Source organism: Olea europaea, chromosome 3, assembly GCF_002742605.1.
Source record: "Olea europaea var. sylvestris chromosome 3, O_europaea_v1, whole genome shotgun sequence".
Taxonomy (NCBI): domain Eukaryota; kingdom Viridiplantae; phylum Streptophyta; class Magnoliopsida; order Lamiales; family Oleaceae; genus Olea; species Olea europaea.
In genome coordinates this window covers 3,897,534-3,917,131 of record NC_036239.1, presented here as the reverse complement: position 1 = coordinate 3,917,131, position 19,598 = coordinate 3,897,534, and the positions used below count along the sequence as shown (strand labels likewise).

Genomic DNA, 19,598 nt, shown 5'->3' with positions numbered 1-19,598 from the left:
TGTTATCGATACTTAATATAAGCTAAGCATCGATGCTCTCCACATTATTTAATATCATGTAATTATCACATAAATTGATACTAAACATCAATGATAATGAATAGCATTTCTCTATATATAGTTAGTCCCGCTAAAATCATTATCAATTAATTGCTAAAAGTTTTAATGAAGATTAGTAATCCTAGGCTTGGGGGACAAAGGAGAGAGAAAGAGGGCCCCATACCCACCGGCCATGGGCACGCTGTCTTCCCCATTCATCCAAATGAATTCATGACCTAACCCTAACCCGAACACCACTCAGCAGCAACCATGCTTCCCCGACATAAAAAGGATCGAATTCATTTTATATATCTACTCTCTCTCTCTCTCTCTCTCGCTCTCTCTCTCTCTCCCCCATGAACTCACCAACAGCAACGAACCCAACTTAACAAGAATTGAAGAATATAGAGTTATCACGTGAAGGTAGTGGGATAAGTCATGGTTAATTCAGCTCATTTTTTGGTGAATCCTTCCCACCTCTTCTCTGGTGAAGGTTAGTTCAATTTGATTCATCAAATTACCAAGAAAATTCATCAAATTTGTCCATCTTTGAAAAAGCAGATAGGTTTTCCAGTCAAGTGAAGCCATGGATCAACTAACATCTCACGGCCGTTCTTTGCCGCCTCCCTTTCACGCTAGAGATCTTCAGCTCCATCACCACCAGTTCCAGCATCACCAGCAACAGAATCCCGAAGATGAACAGAGCGGAAATAGCAATCCTAACAGGAACCTGAAGCGAGATCGCGATGAGAATTACGGTGTTTCCACAACCACCACAAGTTCGAACACTCCCCCCACAGGAAGCAAAGATCTAGTACCAATCTCCGGGGAAGGAGAGGTTACAAGAAGACCAAGAGGAAGACCCGCCGGTTCCAAGAACAAGCCCAAACCCCCAATCATAATCACCCGAGATAGTGCAAATGCACTCAGATCTCATGTCATGGAAGTTGCCAACGGTTGTGATATTCAAGAAAGTATATCTACTTTCGCTACTAGGCGGCAGAGAGGGGTCTGCATCTTGAGCGGCAGTGGCACTGTCACTAATGTCACCATAAGGCAACCAGCTGCACCAGGAGCAGTAGTGACTTTAAATGGAAGATTCGAAATTCTATCCCTATCAGGTTCGTTTTTGCCACCTCCAGCTCCACCTCTTGCATCAGGATTAACCATATATTTAGCCGGAGGGCAAGGCCAGGTTGTTGGTGGCAGCGTGGTAGGGCCGCTGCTTGCTTCCGGGCCGGTGGTGATTATGGCAGCAACATTTGGTAATGCAGCATATGAGAGGCTTCCTCTAGAGGATGAAGAATCGCCGCTGCCCGGAAGTGGTCCCCTTGGATCTCCGGGAATTGTTGGCCAACAACAACAGCAAGGGCAGCAGCAGCCACAACAACTTATGGCTGATCCTAATTCAAATCTTTTTCATGGGATGCCTCCAAATCTCTTAAATTCATGCCAGTTACCAGCTGAGGCCTATTGGGGGGCAGGTCGCCCTCCCTTCTAACGAAATAAAAAATCAGGATCTTTGATTTTCTCTTCAAAATCATTTTGCATTCTTCTTAAATTTCTTTGAAAGTAGCTTTAGTTTGAGTTCATGGTGTCATCTTGGTGATTATTCTGCCTTTTGATTGAAGAGGGATGTATAAATTCATGAATTCTTTTGTGGTTTAAATTTATGACAACAGCTTTTTCAGCATTTCACGTTTCCTGTTATACCAATTAGGAGAAGAATTGCAGTTTCCCTTCAATTCCTTTTTCTTCCTTCTTTTGATTTCATGCTGCAGGTCTGATATCTTGTATGATAAACATCATTCAGTCACCTTCCAGCCGAAGAAAAGTAGAAAACATTCTTTTCTCGCTGGTTTGTTTCTTACGGTTTCCTATTTCAACTTGTTCATTTTCATAAAATGCACCTATTTATAACATCTTTAAGATACCCCATAAAATTTCTGGCCTTAATAGTTACTTCTACTCTTATATTCACAACTCTTCTAACATCCATTTTCTTTTCCAATTCTTGTAGTCTTTTAATTAGTTGTTATCAGAGTGTTTGGGAATAGAAACATTGGAAATTCCGTACGTTAAATATAGTGAAAGTTTCAACTTCCAAGATCATTGACAGGAATAGACAATATTTTCACTGCATGCAAATTTGGCTAAAGGTAATTCAACAAGTGGAGCTGTCTTATAGAAATGAAAGAAAAGTATTTTCTGTAAGTTGATTTCCCCCTTATAAGTTCATTTTTCATTCCTATGTCCATAAAGGAATAGGTATACACACTCAAGGATCCTTAATTTCTTGATTTTTCTTCAATGCTTTTTGGGGTTGACAAGCTAGCAGAGAGACATGAATATTGGGTTCTGAATTACACGTGCATTTCTCTAAACTTAGGTCCTTTTCGAGGCATATCAAATGGCAGCAACAAACAGCGAGATAAAGGTTAAAGATAGAGTTTTGATCTTCAAAGCTCTCTCTATCTCTCTCTCTCTCTAGCAGTAAATGGATTGGAAAGGGACCTACAAACTGAGGGGAGTAATCAGTTTGTCTACATTCACGAATTGTTCACTGCATTTGGACAATAGATAGTACTGTGTCTCTTTCTTTCTCACATGCACCCGCCAATAGAATCATTAAAATTCGCTAGGTTTTTTTTCCATCACTACTTAGGTTTCCTCCTTTCGCCAGGACTAATCATCGTTTCTTTTCTTTCAAAATCTATTTTTTTTTATCTGATCTTTATTCTTCCAAATCTTAAATACTTCGTTCAGTATAATTCATTTCTTGAAACATCTTCTTAATGTGCTTTGGGATGCACTGCTATATCTACCTATTAAAAAATAGAAGATTCTGACATTATCGATCCATCGGAAATCCACTGCTAAGTCCATCGATCCATCGGAAGCTAGACTTATAGGATGCTACCTTCTCTCAGCTTTAATTAGTTTCAGGAAGAAATGGAAATAAAAAAATAAGTATCCCCGAAGGTCTGTGACAAGATCATACTCCGAGAAGATACTGAGAGGAGCATTTGTTTTCTATTAATCTTATTTATTACGATGAGTCGATGACAGAGTATTTGGATTTTTCTCCTTGTTTGAAGAGTACATATATACACGTAAACTTCCAATATTTTTTTTTCTCTTATTTTATGAATTAGGAAGCTCGAACCTCGACCTGAGCATTGGGTGGATGGTCCGGATCTTTCAACATGTAGAACCACCCATTATATTTCGTGGGTTTTGTATACGGAACCATTCTAATCCACACAATTACTTGGGTTTGGTTCTACACATGATAATTTTTTTTTTTAAAATTTTGAACTAATTATACAAATTATTTTTCAGTATTCTAGTAGAAATAGAAAATATAATATATACTACCAAATATGTATTTCAACACTTTCTTAATTTACTGTAAATACATAACAAAAATTAGCATCTAATATCTAGCATAATAGCATCAGATTCTGGCTATGGCTCTGTGTGCGATGCCTCGAGAAGAATTTGCAGTGGTGGCCCAGACTGTAAACGGAGTAGGCGATCGCCTAAGGCCCCTTTTTGGTAAATGCTCCAAATTTATAAAGTTAATTGATTGGTTAAAGGAAAATGAAAATTATATTTATAAAATTCCTTAAAATAGAATTATCACATGCAAACACAATGAACAAATAAAAAATGAAAATACAAAATTCTTTTAAAAACTTATAAATGACATAAAACTTATAATTTACATTTATTTATCACATAAATATATCACAAATATTACTTTTTCTCTCTATGACTAATTTGACACTTTATTTTCCAAACTTTTCTTTTCTTTTCTTAACCAAACAAAATGTCTTTTTGCCTCTTCAAATTCCACTCACTCATCATAATTTTTTAAAACCAACAAGAAATAAAGAGTAATGTTAGTTGCAGTCACCTTACGTATTATACATATGGAGGTTAGTGATTTAATGCATTAATGTGTTATTTTTTTGCCTTATGCATCAAATCACTAATCGTCACATGTTGAGATAGTGAGCGACTGCAAATAGCATTATTTGAAAAAAATTATCTCCATTTGAATTAAAATTTTGAAGATTCAATTTTGATAGATTAGGATGGCCTAACTTCCATTGTTATAGCCTTACAGGTTTCTTTCTTTCTCCCTTATCTTAAAAATATATACTATAGAGTACGTAGGTTATTATTATTATTGTTTTGTTTTAATCTCATGGTAATATCTTCTAGATGTTTGTTGAAGTACTTAGAATTTAATAATTCTTCGTCCGTATTCATACTTCTTATTTGTATGTTAACTTATGAATTAATATAAAATTATAGTGTATTTGATCATCATTTTCATTATTTTGTTAGATTATTTTTCGCAATCAACATTATAGACCCATATGCCATTGCATTGTAATTTTGTTTGCTAAGACTTCACTTATAATTTGTATTGCATGTTGAAATTTGACATTTTACAAAATTTGGGACTTAGTTGATTGTATTAGATCATTCATAATTATATTAAAACTCTTTGTAAGAAAGTTCAAAATATAGTGGGCCCCATATTTGAAGTCGGCTTAAGGCCCTCAAAATATCAAGGCTGACCCTGAGAATTTGTGCGACACATAACGTATAAAGTACAATCAGGAGTATCTATAAACAAGAGTCTAATTCAAATGGATGAATTTAGTTGTTTGAGATATGTACTATTTGAATCTTACAAACTTGCTACTTGTTGAGTCGGATCATTGAGTTGGAGTCAATAAATTGCAAAAAATGAAAATGAGTTCAACTTTGTGGATTAGCTTCAATTCACAGATAGAATCTAAAAGAGCAATAATAGACTGAATGAAAATCAATATAATAAAGCGAATTTATCGTGGCTTAGAGCTCCAACTACTGTAGCTGAATATTTTCATTATAATGAACTAGTATACGCTCTTTTTTTATGCCTTTCTCACACGCAAATAAGTCCCTTGAAATCTTTTTTTATATAATAAGAATATTGAAGTAAAGCAGTACTTTATATATAAAAAATACACGTACAACCTAAATAATATGATTAGGCTTCCAGCTAACACGAATCAAACAAAGGCTATATTAGGGCATAACTTTAGTACTGAATGCTATGTGAGGCCCCAATATTAATACTTTTGACATATGTGGTTTAGATTATTTAGTAATGCATAAATTATTTTTAGATTATATTTAGGTGAAGGTTTGTGCGACAATTGAAAAACGTATCTGGTAGAGGACTGAATTTGGCACCAAAACTACTGAGTTGCATGTGAATAATTAGCATATAATAGTCCAAAATTTTACCCCTAAAACATTTTCTCGAGTTTGCTCAAACAAGCGTGAAAACCGATCTATTCTCAGATGTGGCTACAACTCATTTGATTTTGACATAATTTGATGAAGTTCAAGAAATGGTCAAGCTTGATTCTTGAATTATTAGTCTAATTTGAGCTTTTAAATCAAATTTGTGCAAGATTTTCCTGTATTTCCAAGAATTGGTCAATAAACTTGAAAATGCTATCTTTAGGCTTGAATTTGGCTGGGCTCAATCGAGCAAGTTCAATTCTGGTCTCTCATAATGTGTTTACGGAATCTGATTTGTATACTAAACGGAAAATGCCTTGTGTACACCATGAGGTGTACACACAACTTTACACCCCCACTCACATGGAAGGAGACCCACGAATATTTTATTATGTGTGGGCCCCCCCTCCATGTGAGGGGGTGTAAAGCCGTGTGTACACAGTGTACACACAGAATGATCCACACTAAACAACTGTTCTCTGTGTACAGGACATTTTGCCAAGTTGTTTTACTGGAATTCAATTGGCAATATTTCATTGGGTTTTGAGCAAAATAAAATTAAAAATAATAATAAAAATCATACAGCCAGCACCTTTAAATCTGTTTGTACAGGGAAACAGATTGTTTCCCTGTACAAACAGATTAATCTTGTACTAAAACTTGCTTTGGAACGAACAAAATTAAACGTTTCACCATCTTCTTATATACAACTCATGAATGGAGCAATAAACTTTTACAAAATTGAAGCTGAAGCAACCGTATATTGATGATTCCCCAACCAAAAATTAAGAATATTTAATGCAGGAACAGACAATCGACAACAGATAAGGATTTAACATAAACTACATCCGACGGCCCTCTTTTCTAGCAGAAGCTATCACCCTTTCTTTAAGCCAGCTTTCTTATGGGCACTGCCAAGTACTTCTAAGGCTAGCAACACAACAAGACAAAGCTAGTAATTACACCTCAATTCGCAAACGACGCATCTCAGCTACAAAGGTTGAACTTGATGTCAAAGTTCGGCGGGCGAGTGCTTTAATATCTTCACGAGAGCAGTCGCGTGAAATACGAACGAGCTCCCAAAGGGCTCCACCACTAATCATGTCTTTTGCATTCACTTCTGGAAAATGATGAAAGAGAAAAAATTTCAATCTACAATATGTTTGGAAACCACAAATATAGGTTTTTCATTCTTATAGGCAATTACCGTGTTGTGCCAAGTGGCAGAGTGCCAGTTCAACATGACGTCTGATAAGCGATGCTTCGTTGTTAGCATTTTGTACAATCCATGGCAATGCACCGTCTTCTATCAAGAGAGATCGCCCATGTTTTGTACCTAATACTGTGGCATTATCATGAAAATCACAATACACAATAATCCTTCACCATATTAATGATGTATATAGTAACAAAAATTTCTCCCACAGTTCATACTAACATGCGCCAAAATTTTCTGGAAATACAATCCTGCCAACTTTCTAATTGTTCCTTTTTAAAGAGAATAGTCTGGAAAAAAAACTTCTGCATCTGAATGCTGATTTCATTTATAACACGATTTTTCAAGATGATAAACGAATAACCACATCATAGAGAGGAAACTATGGCCTTGTTTGGCAAATAACCTTCTATCTTATAAGCACTGAGCCCCACAGAATGGGTGGCCAAATAAGTATCATCTTCCTTACTTATCTGTGTACAAGGTGTGGGCCCAACAACTGGCTTATCTTTTTAAACACATTTTTTGGGCCCCGAGTGCTTATGAGATAGGACCTCGGTGGCCAAACATGCTCTTGTGGACAGACCTGCTGAATAACTTACCTTGAGAAGATGCCCTGGATTCACACTTGGCAAAATTTGCAATACCACGTGCAACTTGAGAGAGAACGTCGGGATGTCTACATCTCACCATTCCTAACAGAGCTTTGATGCCACCTTCAGATCTTAGCCTCATTTGTAGCTTATCTGCGATGCCATGGGTACACAGACCAAGAATTGAGAAAAAAGGCTAGACTTATTGAGAGTCGAACTACAAAATCAAAATAATCATACCATTGCCACACAGATTAGCCAAGGCTCCAGCAACCATTCGAAGCGTCTGTGGATCCTCAGCATCGGAAGCTGTCATTGCTAGTAGACAAATTCCACCTTGAGCCATTATAAGTTCTTGATTGGCCTCTGAAAAAGCAGAAAAGATATTGTTCTCAAAAATGACTTGCGATGTGGCTCCAAATAATACATCATTTAGCTGAAAAGGGAACTGGTCCCCAGCCCAAAAATATGAAACAGGTAAAAGTGAAGGAAGAAGTTAGAAAGTAAAGAACGAATAAATTACCATTCATTGCCAGATTGGCAATTGCACCAGCTGCAATCCTGCGAATGGTTTCATCCTCGTAGCTTCTTAGAAGCATCAGCAATGAAGTGAGACCTCCAGCTTCAACTATCTTTTCCTGATTTGCTTCTGTAGAATGCATACTATGCACACATCAGTTCTTGCAATATAATGTGAAACGGCACCGAGCAATAGTGAATAAGGTCATTCAAGAATGTGCAACTGTTCTGAATTGAGCAACTGATTGAAAGATTATTTAAGAAATAAACGTGCCTGTAAAAGCAGTACAAACATTCCATGTTCCCCCAAAACATTACAGGATCCCTCAGAGATCGTAGAAACATTTTTAAAACTAGTCACTGTACTTACATATACATTCATTTTCATGATTAGTGATAGAAGAACAAGAAAAAAGTTACGACAGTCAATCAATTTTCTAAATATAATTTGTTTTAAGAAAATTAAGATAAAAGGAAGCATCAAACAGAAAGGAACTTCGAGAAAGGTGAGAGCAAGGGAAATCAAACACCTTCAGCTGCCAAGTTGGCCACCACTTTTACAGCGTGTATTCGTACATTAGCATCTTCTGACTCGAGCAATGACAAAATCTTTTGCAATCCAACTGTCAGATAGATTGGTAGATTAGTTGAGTCCAAAGAGAATCTTAAATGACATAAGAGTTGTGCAAACACTAATTGGCACCTTGTTCGTGAAGGTTCACAATTGATGCTCTTTCTCCATTACTACTGTCTCTAGACTGTAGATGATTTAGTGGAGATAGGCAATCTAGACCAGCAGGGGTGTTTCCATTTCTGCCTCTTTCAAGGTAGCTTCTACTCTGTGAACATAATATCATGGTTTGGTGCAGTTAAACTACAGTCTACATGAGTATGCATAAACAATCACAAAAAGTAGTAATCTAGTAAAACCTAGTAAGTTATCCCAGTCACACCCACTAGTGTGTTGATCAGGTCTAGTAGCTCTAACCTTTTCGAAGGTGAGATAAAACTCACATGCAACGTCAGTGCTCATCAATCATTTTGCACAATCAAATAATCTTAAACCTCATTCATCCCCCAATTTCTAAATCTTATTTTTTTCTCAAACTCATTTTCAACCATACATTTTATGGGACCACAACATTTTTATCAACTACAGATTTTATTAACCTTTATCAAAATCTACTAAAAATCTGATTTTTATCTAAACCAAAAAGGGGCTTAAAGTTGAAGCATATTATTATAATAGGTCATAAATGCACCGAAGTGACTGTAAAAGACTGAAATTGACATTAAACATATGGCAAGAGTCAGATAGTATAGATCACAAAATAAGTACACCTCCATAGAACATACTAGATTAGCTTCAGTAGACAGCTGCGACAATTGACTTTTTAAAGCTCTCACTTCTTCTTCAAGTTTCTTATTCTGACGACACTCCTCTTCCAATATTTCCTGAATGTTCATGACATTGGTACTTCCACCTGACAACTACATGAAATCAATCAGTTATATTTATCAGTTTCAAAATCCAGATCCAAGTAATTGAAATGAATCATATAATGCTGTCACAAAATACTAAAATTCATTTAAAACCGTACCTCTGCCTTCGAAAATTTAACCAGCTGAAGTTTGAGGTTCTTATTTTCTTCTTCAGCTGCCTTCCGAAGACAAATTTCATTTTGAAGCAATGCTTTCAACTTCGTAACCTCATCATTGCCAGAGTCCATGTGAACCTTCAAACACACACAATTTTAATCATCTCAAAAGAGATCCTGAGAACAGTGACATACACATAGCTGTGTATTCACATTTTGCTTTTGCGTCGAGTCAAAATATTGAAGTTAGTATTGAGGAAATTAATTGAGCACTAATAAAATATGTGTGCACGCACTTAACATAGGAATTGATTTGTCATTTTTAAGATATCCTATAATAAAATTGTAAATGAATTCCCTTTTTAAGCTATCCTATACCTCATCCACCGCCCCAACATTCAAATTAACGGTCAAGAAGCAAAGGGAAAAGTCCTAAACAAGAAACAGAATGATGCCCTTCGTCCTAGCCTATTCTTGGTTAACCAAGGTGAAGGTATAGGAATCATCTTCTCTCCTTTGAGCTTCCACATTTTCCTCCCAGTCTTGACATCCTTAAGGCCTTGTTTGCCACAGATTTTTCTAGAATCATTTTTAACCATATATTCTATGTGACAAACGGTCAAGAAGCAAAGGGAAAAGTCCTAAACAAGAAACAGAATGATGCCCTTCGTCCTAGCCTATTCTTGGTTAACCAAGGTGAAGGTATAGGTATCATCTTCTCTCCTTTGAGCTTCCACCTTTTCCTCCCAGTCTTGACATCCTTAAGGCCTTGTTTGCCACAGATTTTTCTAGAATCATTTTTAACCATATATTCTATGTGACCCACAACTTTTCACCGTTTATTAACTACACATTCTCCAAATAACCATTTCCGCTTGGAAATATTTGTGCCAAACAAGCTCTAAGAATCATCTCGTCCTTTTACCTCACAAAAAGTCCTTAACATTAATTCGATTTACATAAGATGGTCTATCGTAATTCCAGCACGAGCATGCATGGCCAAGCAGAGAGGTAGCAGCATGACAGCATAGAATGGTGGTAAACATCACAAAATAAAAGAAAATAGTTCCAAAGCTAGACTACCTCTCCATTAGCGACACACTTGTGTTGATTGACACTCCACTTCTCCTCAAGCTTCTTAATTGACTCCATGTAATCCATCTGACATTTCACTTTCTCCTCCTACAAGGGAAAAAGAAAAAAAAATAAACTGAACATGTCAGGATATTTAGTAGAGGTCTGAAGAGATTTCTACTCCTGTATTAGACAATTCTAAAAAGCTTCCATTAGATGTAAGATGCTTCTAACATCTTAGTAGTCTAACTACAATATTTATTTAACTTTTACTCCATGGCATTTTTCAGATATTTAGAATGCATCAACATCTATTTCAAAACATTTCTTCATTGTGTGGTTTTTAAGTCAGTATTGGCCAGATGACGTGCTGTTATAAGAAATCAGAAAAGTGGAAATCAGCTCAGCAAAGTGGAATATCAGTATGAACTATGAAGGGAATTTAGGTACTTTGATGCCTTCACCTAATATCAAAATGAGTTATTTGATATTTGAAAAAAAAAAAAAAAATGTCACATATTCTAGCAGTGATAATAGGGATTCAGTATTTGAATGATAATACTCAACTTTTGATGTCAAATTTGCATCATCTAGATGAAAATATCTAGGTTAAAGTCAACTACATATCAAAGTTTTTGCTTATGATCAAAAAATTATGTAACTCTAATAACATCTGCAGTAGTTTCAATGGATTATTGTCAATGTTTTTGGTTATGATCAAACAATCATGTGACTAAAATAGGAAATATATCAGAGTTTTGAGGAGTATATGATACGTAATACCTCTAGCGCTTCTGCACAGTTCCTTTCAGCCTCAGTAACGCGTTTCTGTGCTTCTAACCTGATTCTCTCAACCTCATTTTCATAAACTTTTTGCTGTCTTTCATTATCTGCAATGAGTTTGTCCAGTTCTATCTCAAGTCTTTTAGACAAGCTCTTATAATCAAATTCTTCCTTTATCTTCAACATATTTTCCACCTTCATAGCCTGCAACGGATGGTAAGTGATGATTGAATATATATTAATACAAAAATTCAAATTTCTCTATTAAAAAATACAAGGATGCAGCAACTTGGTTCATTACTTTAAACTGCATTCATTAATTTCTAACTACTGTAGCTCACCCTTTGTCCAAATAATATGGTACTCGCTGTTTCGGCTCGATGGCGTGGAGATGGACCAATTGTTACGACTAATGAAGTTCTAGACGTGCCTGCAGCATAAGAGCAAATGCAAGTCCAGTTCAAAGAAAATGTCATTAAAAATTGAAAAATATTAACTCAAGAAACTATCATTAATAATTGCTCAAGATCTAACCAAGACCAATTCCATTTCAAAGTTGATCAAGAGGTGATGAAAAAGAAACATATAACCTCACCTCCAAATGAATCTTTAAGCAATCTTGTAAGCTTTGAGTCTCGAATTGGGACATGAGCACTATTTTCAGCCAATGCATTTATGCATTTTCCTAAAGCACTAAGTGATAGATTTATTGACTTGGCTTCTTCTAGCATGTGTCCCTCACTTCCTTCAAGAAACATTCATAAGTTGTCTCAGATTAAATTTGTAATTAATAACACAATTGAAGCAAAGCCGCATTTAAAAATAGTAAATGCAAAAACACAAATGGCTTGCATCTTCTGAGATGTTTCTGATCTGGGCCAAGATGAGGTAGAATTTACATAATTTAACATTCCAACACAAAGAAACATGCAAGAGACACTACTCTAAGAAATTTCAAAGATAATGTTCCGGAACTAAAGATTTTTATAACAAAAGTTTATGGTAGTAACATTTCATGGGATACACATCTTCAAAACACCAAAAAGTTATTGAAATTTATAGTTCCTACGTATAAGTTCTTGGTAATATACTTCAAAGGGATGCATAGGTCTTTTACAAACTGGTTCTAAGGTCTTTGACATCCTGGCACAGGTCTTTGGGAGTAGTATAGCCAAAACTATTTCAAGTTCCATGATAAGCAGTGACTGAAAATTTAACAACTATGTTTAAATGCCTTTACTTTCCAGGCACAACTTCCACCTCTCCATTTCAAGGGAAAAAGGGTGGGTCAACTCAAGCATCCAAAGGAAATTTGCCTGATCAACACAAAGTCAAGCTATAATATTTTTCACCATCCATCTGCACATTACATACAAGTCCCATACACCATAGAAGGCTTAAAACCGAGTTTCATGTTGGTTAGATTGCAAAGCAAGTATGAGCAAATTTTGATTGACTTGTAGATTCAGAAACTATTTGAGCTTATCAAACAAGCATACAAATTAAAAAGCAAACATGAATGTTGTGTATCAAATTCTTCAACTAAAAGAGGGACAAAAAAATGCAAATAATTTCTCGTAATAATAAGTTTAAAGTCTCATATGCACCTGATTTGTGAACACGTTCAGAACCAGCAAGATCTACAACAACTAATTTGCCCTTTCGTAAGATGGAGGGCTTAAAATTACCAACTGAATGAGAACGATTTTCATTTTCAGTAGAAAATTCATCTTCTCCTCCCAAGACAGACCTCTTCATGTGTACCTGCATTAGACCACATTACTTGTTTAACCAGAGAAGCTAGGAAATAATTTCACATAACAGCGTGAAGAGATGCATAATATGAATGTCAGAAAGAAAAGAAAAGACAGATAAAAATAATAAGATATCACGAGAGTACAGTAACTCATCTATTTACCATGAGAATGGCATGACTGCGGGAAGATTCGGTATTCAGCTTAGTATTAGCAGCAACCCTATGATTTTCCCCCAAGCGTAAGAGCTCGATGAAAGTTTGCTGGTCACGGATCTCCACGACGGTTGCCCCTGGTAATGAAACATCACCAGTTCTTTGATCTTCGACAATGGGAATATTATCATTTGCTGGATTTAGGAGATCCTGGATGGTTTCCATATATATCTGCACTTAAACCAGTAATTCCAGATTTACATTAGAATTATCATTCAATTTCTAGAAATTTTCTAGAGCAGGACCAGATAAAATAAAGAAAACCAATTAACAATGGTGACACAATTATTTAGTTGTGTGGGAAGTACACAGCAACCTGCAAGTATGACACTGAAACAGAATCAGTCTCTAAAGAGATATTCGCAAGTATATCCTCCATTGAGCGGACCATTATACCACGAGCAGAGGTATCTTCATCACCAAGCCGTCCAAGAGTATATGTCTTTCCAGTGCCAGTTTGACCATAAGCCATCACTGTCCCATTATAACCATCCAAAACACTCTGGGAAAGAGGGAAATGAATTAAAAAAAACTCTGCTTTATAATAAGTAGAATATGAATTATATGTGATTGAGGACAAAACACTTTATAATTAGTAGAATATGAATTATATGTGATTGAGGACAAAGCAAAGTATAATCTCAAATCTATCAACATAAAGGTCCCAGTAATCATGAGCAGTATACATTGTACGCCATAAACCTTGCTGTTTGAGTCTGACTCCTTTAATAATAGAATTTGTATCACAATTTTGAGCAGTAACATCATCTTAATATGTATTATTACCCCCTTGTATTACATGCAGCACATTAGAAGAAGCACTGTGAACCATGTCATGTCTCAAAGTATGATTCTGAATAGGAAAGCCTGAAAAGTCTAGCTAAAATTATTATCAATTGTCTAATAATTTTTAATATGAACAATGTGAATATGAAATTATGCAATCATAGTCCCACATTTTTGTACGAGTCCATTGCAACGTTTATGAAAGCAAGGACACTCCCCCTATGGTAGAATGTCTATGTCTGATATGTATATAGCATCTACAATGCATTCTATGAATTGCAATCTAAGCGGCACAATGACATCTAATTAGAAAGGCTCCCATTCTGCATCGCATTAATGTCTTGTGAATAGATGGACTAGCTCAAGTTTCATCTCAATGAGTTCCGTCTATAATTCAAATTTCATCTCTTAATGTATATTTAATTAGAGAGAAAAATAGTAAAAGTAAGAAAAAATAAGAAAAGGGAGAGAAATATTAAACTGTGGTGACTCATTCGGTTTAGAAAAGCTTCTACATCTAGATGGTCATCTTGACAATGCCTACTTTTTCTTGTCACATCAGCTAGACATATTGCATTGTTGAGGAACTTTTGTAGACATTGTCTATGTACTTACGAGGCAACCTTTTTAGCGCAATCTAGCATTAGCATCGGAGACGCTCTTAGAACAACACATCTTGGATACTCCGGTGCCACATGGTTCTCCCTTTTTAATATATTTCTAACATCTTCGACACGTGAAGACACAACTCAAACACATCTAGATGTGTCCTACTTGACATGTGGCTTGTAGATGTTAAAAACCTACCATTGATGATGTTGACAGCTTCATGCTGAAATGAGTTAGAAGTGTTATGGTGTCTCCCCTTGACAATCAAGTCATTTACGTATTCTTGAGATCGAATATAAAATCTTGCAGAATAAGGGCTCAAGATACTTTTTTGTGTGTATAAGTGCATGGGAAGCACCACTATTTGTGAGGATTTGGAACTGCTTACATAGAGGAGCTGGTCCCCCACATGATGGGCACGTTCTCTGGCAGTGAACAAAGATTGACTAAGGAGGTTGTTACTTACTACTTTTAGTTGTTTGTATTCAATTCCCCAACATTCTGCTATAAGTTTCTATTCAGTACTACTGCATATTGGCTTGTACAACCATGGTCAGGTGGAGTTTAATTGGATGTCTGAGGTTTTATCTTGGCCGGACTGTTTATGTTAGCTGGTCCTCAACTAGGTGATTGTTTAGTCAGAGACAAAGCCTCATGGACTACTTGCTTTGGCAGGTGGTCAATCGGTCATGACTTCCCACCAGTATTGGAAACTGGATTGCTGAACCCCAATGGGTTTGCTCATGTCACCTAATTGAACAGAGTCTCTCCAGCGTCCAAATGGATATATACAACATGTCCAATGTTTTTACATTTCTTTTTATTTTTAAATGCTTGGGTAATGGCCCCAACCCCTCAAGTACATAGAAAGCCCCATCTTCTGACCTTTAGAATTTAAAATGAGGATAATTTTAAATCTTGAACATTTGTAAGAATAATTAGGCGAACTTCGTATCAGTTATGATTGTCATAGAGAAGATTAATCAGACACTAATTTTGTCCAACACTGAATGCAGAACATAGATTGGTTGGACGATTTTGCAGGATCACAGCCACCATTCAAAGGATAAGAAACACATTGGTTATAAGTACACTGAAGCTTCATTAAAAATTTAGCTCATAATAGCAACAGACGTGGCAGACTCAATAGAGTATACTTCATAAGGAATTTTCTCCAACTATTCTGTATTATACTCCTAAATACTATGTGTGAAATATATTGAAATTGGCAGTTAAATTTCAACCACAGAACCTCTAAAAAATTGGAAGCCGAATATTACCATGTCTTAAGAACCAAGTCGCCAGAGTCTAAAAAACAAGATGCCTCAAAAAACATACCTCGACAACAGGCTTGGCAACAACCTCATAGACACGCTTCTGTGATGAATATTCAGTAAGAACCTCGTCAAACTCATAGGTATCTGAATCCCAATTGTTTTTTCGAAGTTTCAATCTTTTAAGCTGTAAAGCAAAAAAGTGAACAATGGTATCACAAGGGATCTATTTTATCACAGGACTACATCACAAGTGTGAAAATGAAAGATTTTTTTTTTATTTTTTTTTTCTGATAGTTATGAAAACGAAAGATCTATATATTGAGATCTTAAAAATGGGAATTAGTGCTATGAACCTCAGGCTGCAACTCCACACAGTCAGCAAAATCTGCATCTGCTGCCATTTCTTCAGCATTTCGAGGCCGCAATCTTACAGCGACTCGAACTCTTCCAGAAACTGTCCGATACCATCAAAATATACTAAATCAAAATTACCATTGATATCGGGGGAAACAAAGATTAGAAGTTCAATAGTTCAACTTCAGACAAAAGCAAAAGACGTTTGCAGCAGTGACAATGCTTCATTGATGGAATTCATTGGAGGCATTGCACTCCCTAGGAATGCTTTACCGATTCAGCTGAAACTACATTTGCATTGAATTGAATCTAATATCAAACCCCTTCGGAAAGAATTTATATAATTTAAACAAGAAAAAATCTATAATTAATTAGAGTTTCAAAATAAATGTTCATGATCTGTATTAACTATTGATGTTTCAGAGTCTTAACATGAAAAGTCTCATCAAGATTGTGTGCATTTAAGCAAGACACGATCAACAACTATTACATTTGACAAATGAACTCCCACATTTCTAGCAGACGTGTTTGTGCTTTTAGTATTTTCTTCCAACACAAAACCCCAAAAATTATTGTAGATTTCCAGACGAGGTTGACAAGTCAACGGACATGTATTTGGAAAGCTCTTGAGGCTTGCTCTCATCAACAAGGTTTATGGGAAGCAGTAATGATGAGGGAAAGGTGAAGAGAGAGAGAGAAACATTGTTTATCAAACTACATTGACAAATTTTAGCATCATACAGATACATCATACATTCATCCATATGCATACATAAAAATTCTACTGTACACACCTACTCAAAGCGCTATCGGAACTAGATAATCTAACTACTGAATTATCTTTATGTTATATCCAATCATGGTGTTTTTAGCCATAGAATTTCCAGCTTACGACAAAGAAATTAACAACCACGTAGTCTAATTAAATCCACAGTAAAAAACAGAGATTTATTCAACCCACATTTTCTCACAGGCTCCAAGTGCAACGACTAAAAAAATTCTCCAACGCGAACTACAATTCAAGTTCAATCAATTAAGTAAGAGGGTTGTTTCTCGCATTTCTAATCGTTAACATTCAGATCGCTCGGATAGAAGCTGAGTGCTAAAATTGTTTAACTCACCGGTGTCAGTGGCCCCGCCGGGGATGCTGCGGCGGACATTCGATACCGGAAGTTTCGATTTGAAGGAAGATGATGCACGGAGATTCGGTGCCTTATTTGAGCCGTTTCTGTAAACTCCGCTTGTAGCCATCTCTCTATATTTTTCTCTTCGATTGAAGAAATGAAAATTTCTTGGACACGAGAAAACCCAGAAGCTAATACAAGGAAAGGGTGTTGCCTGGTAATTAACTGAAAAGGAATGGTGTTTTTAGTCTTTTTAGTCGACTTTGAGTTCAAACAAGAGGAAACCATAAAGTGAAAGAAGTATGGGAAGTGGGTCCCGTGGGTAATTCACCGCTTTCAGGGTGAGAGGAAATCACATGAATAGTTTAGTGAATGAGGCCTCGTTTGGCCGTACTGTAGTCCTATGACATCAATATGTTAATCTTACACTTTGCCGGGGCATGTCCGAGTGTTTCAATACTCGGAAGCACCTATTACACTTATATTTCGTAAATGAAATTATTCAGTATTATTGGAATGAAATCCAAACTCAAACCATCGATTCATATTCTGTTCTATCCATAATATTTTTACTAAAAATCATGAGTTGATAATACAAATTACTCTTTTTTAATATCTAGAAGAAGAAGAAATATATATATGCCACAAAATACATAATTTAACACTTTCTTAATTCACCGCAAATATGCTATCAAATAGCTTCCAATATCTAACATAATATTATTCAATTTAAACTGTAGCTTGACGCCTCAAGAAAGATTTGTGTGGCGAGCTGCATGTAAAGTGCATATGGACCTTGCTAATATGTTATTTATTGGGTCGGATGGGGTTATGATAAATAAATTATAAGAAAATATAAAAATAGTTTCAAATTCGAATACATGGGTTTCCTATTCAATAATCAAGAATCGATACGAATCGTTTCTTGAGGTTCCTAATTTATCTGTTTTTTGGAATTTGTCAAATTCCGTGATTCGATTCCGATTAAAATGTCTTATCCCTATATTTTATACACAATAATAAATAAAAATCTCGCCCCTCAGGGCATAGCCTAGTGGTACAAAGGACTGGAGTGAAGTTATCTCACGCCTTGCTGGCAACTGCAGTATGAGAGTTCGATTTCTGAGACGTGGAATTGAACTCCTTGTAGGCGCAGTGTACAGGCAACTCTTGTTCCCTGGCCTGCTGGGGCACATCCCACGATTTACCTCCCTCACAAAGCTCTAAGGGCGGGGCGGGGCGGTGGGGGCCCTCAAGGTTGGGATTCGACCTTTTTTTTCTTTTTTTTTTTAAAATCTCATATGTTAAATAAATTTTTCTTTTTCCTTTTTATTCAAAACATGACACCAATGAAATATTTTTATCACAAAAAGGTAAAAGAGCTCACAGTTTTCTCACTGACAGAAACGAAAGGTCTCGCGGCACATGGTGTTTTTCACATCTTTTGGAGCCCAAACAGTACCTCAAAGGAAAGGTACGCAAATACCCTTTTGAGGGACCGGCGTCGTGGGAACTTGAAATGCGCCGAGCGGTCGTGGATGATGAAATGACAAAAATGGGCTCCCATTATCTGCACGATGTGGTATAAGCTTAACTGCCTTAAACGTAGTGCGAGCATCGAGGCGTGTATTTAGATTTTAAGGTCAGTTTGATTGTACGAATGAAATTTGTTAGAAAAATAACGAATTTTAGAGAATTTAATTGTCTAAAACTTATTTTATTGGAAATTGTTAATTAAATGTATTTGATTGGTATACTTTTCCATCTAAAAAATATTGAAATTTTGGATCTTTTGGTATTCGTTTAGCTTTATTTTTCATGAAAATTGTCAATTAAATAAATAAAATTTGTTATAATTAGGAATAAAATTTGTTTCAATTGCAAAAAAAAAAAAAAAAAAAACCACCAAACCCATAAGAAAACATTTTCCTTAAAAAGGTAGAAAATGGAGCAAAAATGGGTTGTACCAAGAAAATCAATTTCAGGGAAAATTTGGCCAATCAGATATGCAAAAAGGTGGAAAATGGAGGGTATCAAACAAGCCCCACAAAAAATATCACCTAGAAAAAAAAAATATTTTCTTTGTTTTGAGGAAAACAAAAAACCTATTCCCCGAAGAAAATATATTCATTATAAACCAAGAAAATTAGGCATATTAAAAGTTGAAATGAAAAATATATAGCAATCAAATGTTCCAAAGTAAGAATTTGGATAGAAAAATTATATTTTTCATAGAAAATAAATATAATCAAACATACTCTTATAATGTGTTTAATTGGCATGGAAAATATCACCTAGAAAAGAAAATATTTTCCTTCTTTTGTGGAAAATAAAAACCACCTCCATC

General features: G+C 35.7%; 2 protein-coding genes across 3 annotated transcripts; one reads left to right on the top strand and one right to left on the bottom strand.

Moving 5' to 3' along the window:
- Positions 1-223: 223 nt before the first annotated feature.
- On the top strand, positions 224-1,737 carry LOC111382761 (AT-hook motif nuclear-localized protein 22-like). Its single transcript, XM_023006803.1, has 2 exons — positions 224-462; positions 601-1,737. The coding sequence occupies exon 2, from the start codon at positions 626-628 to the stop codon at positions 1,538-1,540; it is 915 nt and encodes a 304-aa protein (XP_022862571.1). The 5' UTR covers positions 224-462; positions 601-625; the 3' UTR covers positions 1,541-1,737.
- Positions 1,738-6,026: 4,289 nt separating this feature from the next.
- Positions 6,027-17,477, bottom strand: LOC111382746 (kinesin-like protein KIN-UB). Of its 2 annotated transcripts, none has more exons than XM_023006786.1 (19): positions 17,249-17,477; positions 16,127-16,227; positions 15,835-15,957; positions 13,418-13,603; positions 13,051-13,272; positions 12,740-12,896; positions 11,728-11,877; positions 11,474-11,562; positions 11,133-11,336; positions 10,359-10,457; positions 9,279-9,413; positions 9,034-9,168; positions 8,381-8,516; positions 8,208-8,300; positions 7,682-7,807; positions 7,399-7,524; positions 7,168-7,311; positions 6,557-6,685; positions 6,027-6,469 (listed from the first exon to the last, which is right to left on the bottom strand). In XM_023006786.1, exons 1-19 carry the CDS (start codon positions 17,376-17,378, stop codon positions 6,309-6,311), a joined length of 2,646 nt encoding a protein of 881 aa, XP_022862554.1. In that variant the 5' UTR covers positions 17,379-17,477; the 3' UTR covers positions 6,027-6,308. The 2 variants fall into 2 exon arrangements, with proteins under 2 accessions (XP_022862554.1, XP_022862559.1); XM_023006791.1 differs by having other exon boundaries at positions 6,557-6,691; positions 17,249-17,476.
- Positions 17,478-19,598: the final 2,121 nt, after the last annotated feature.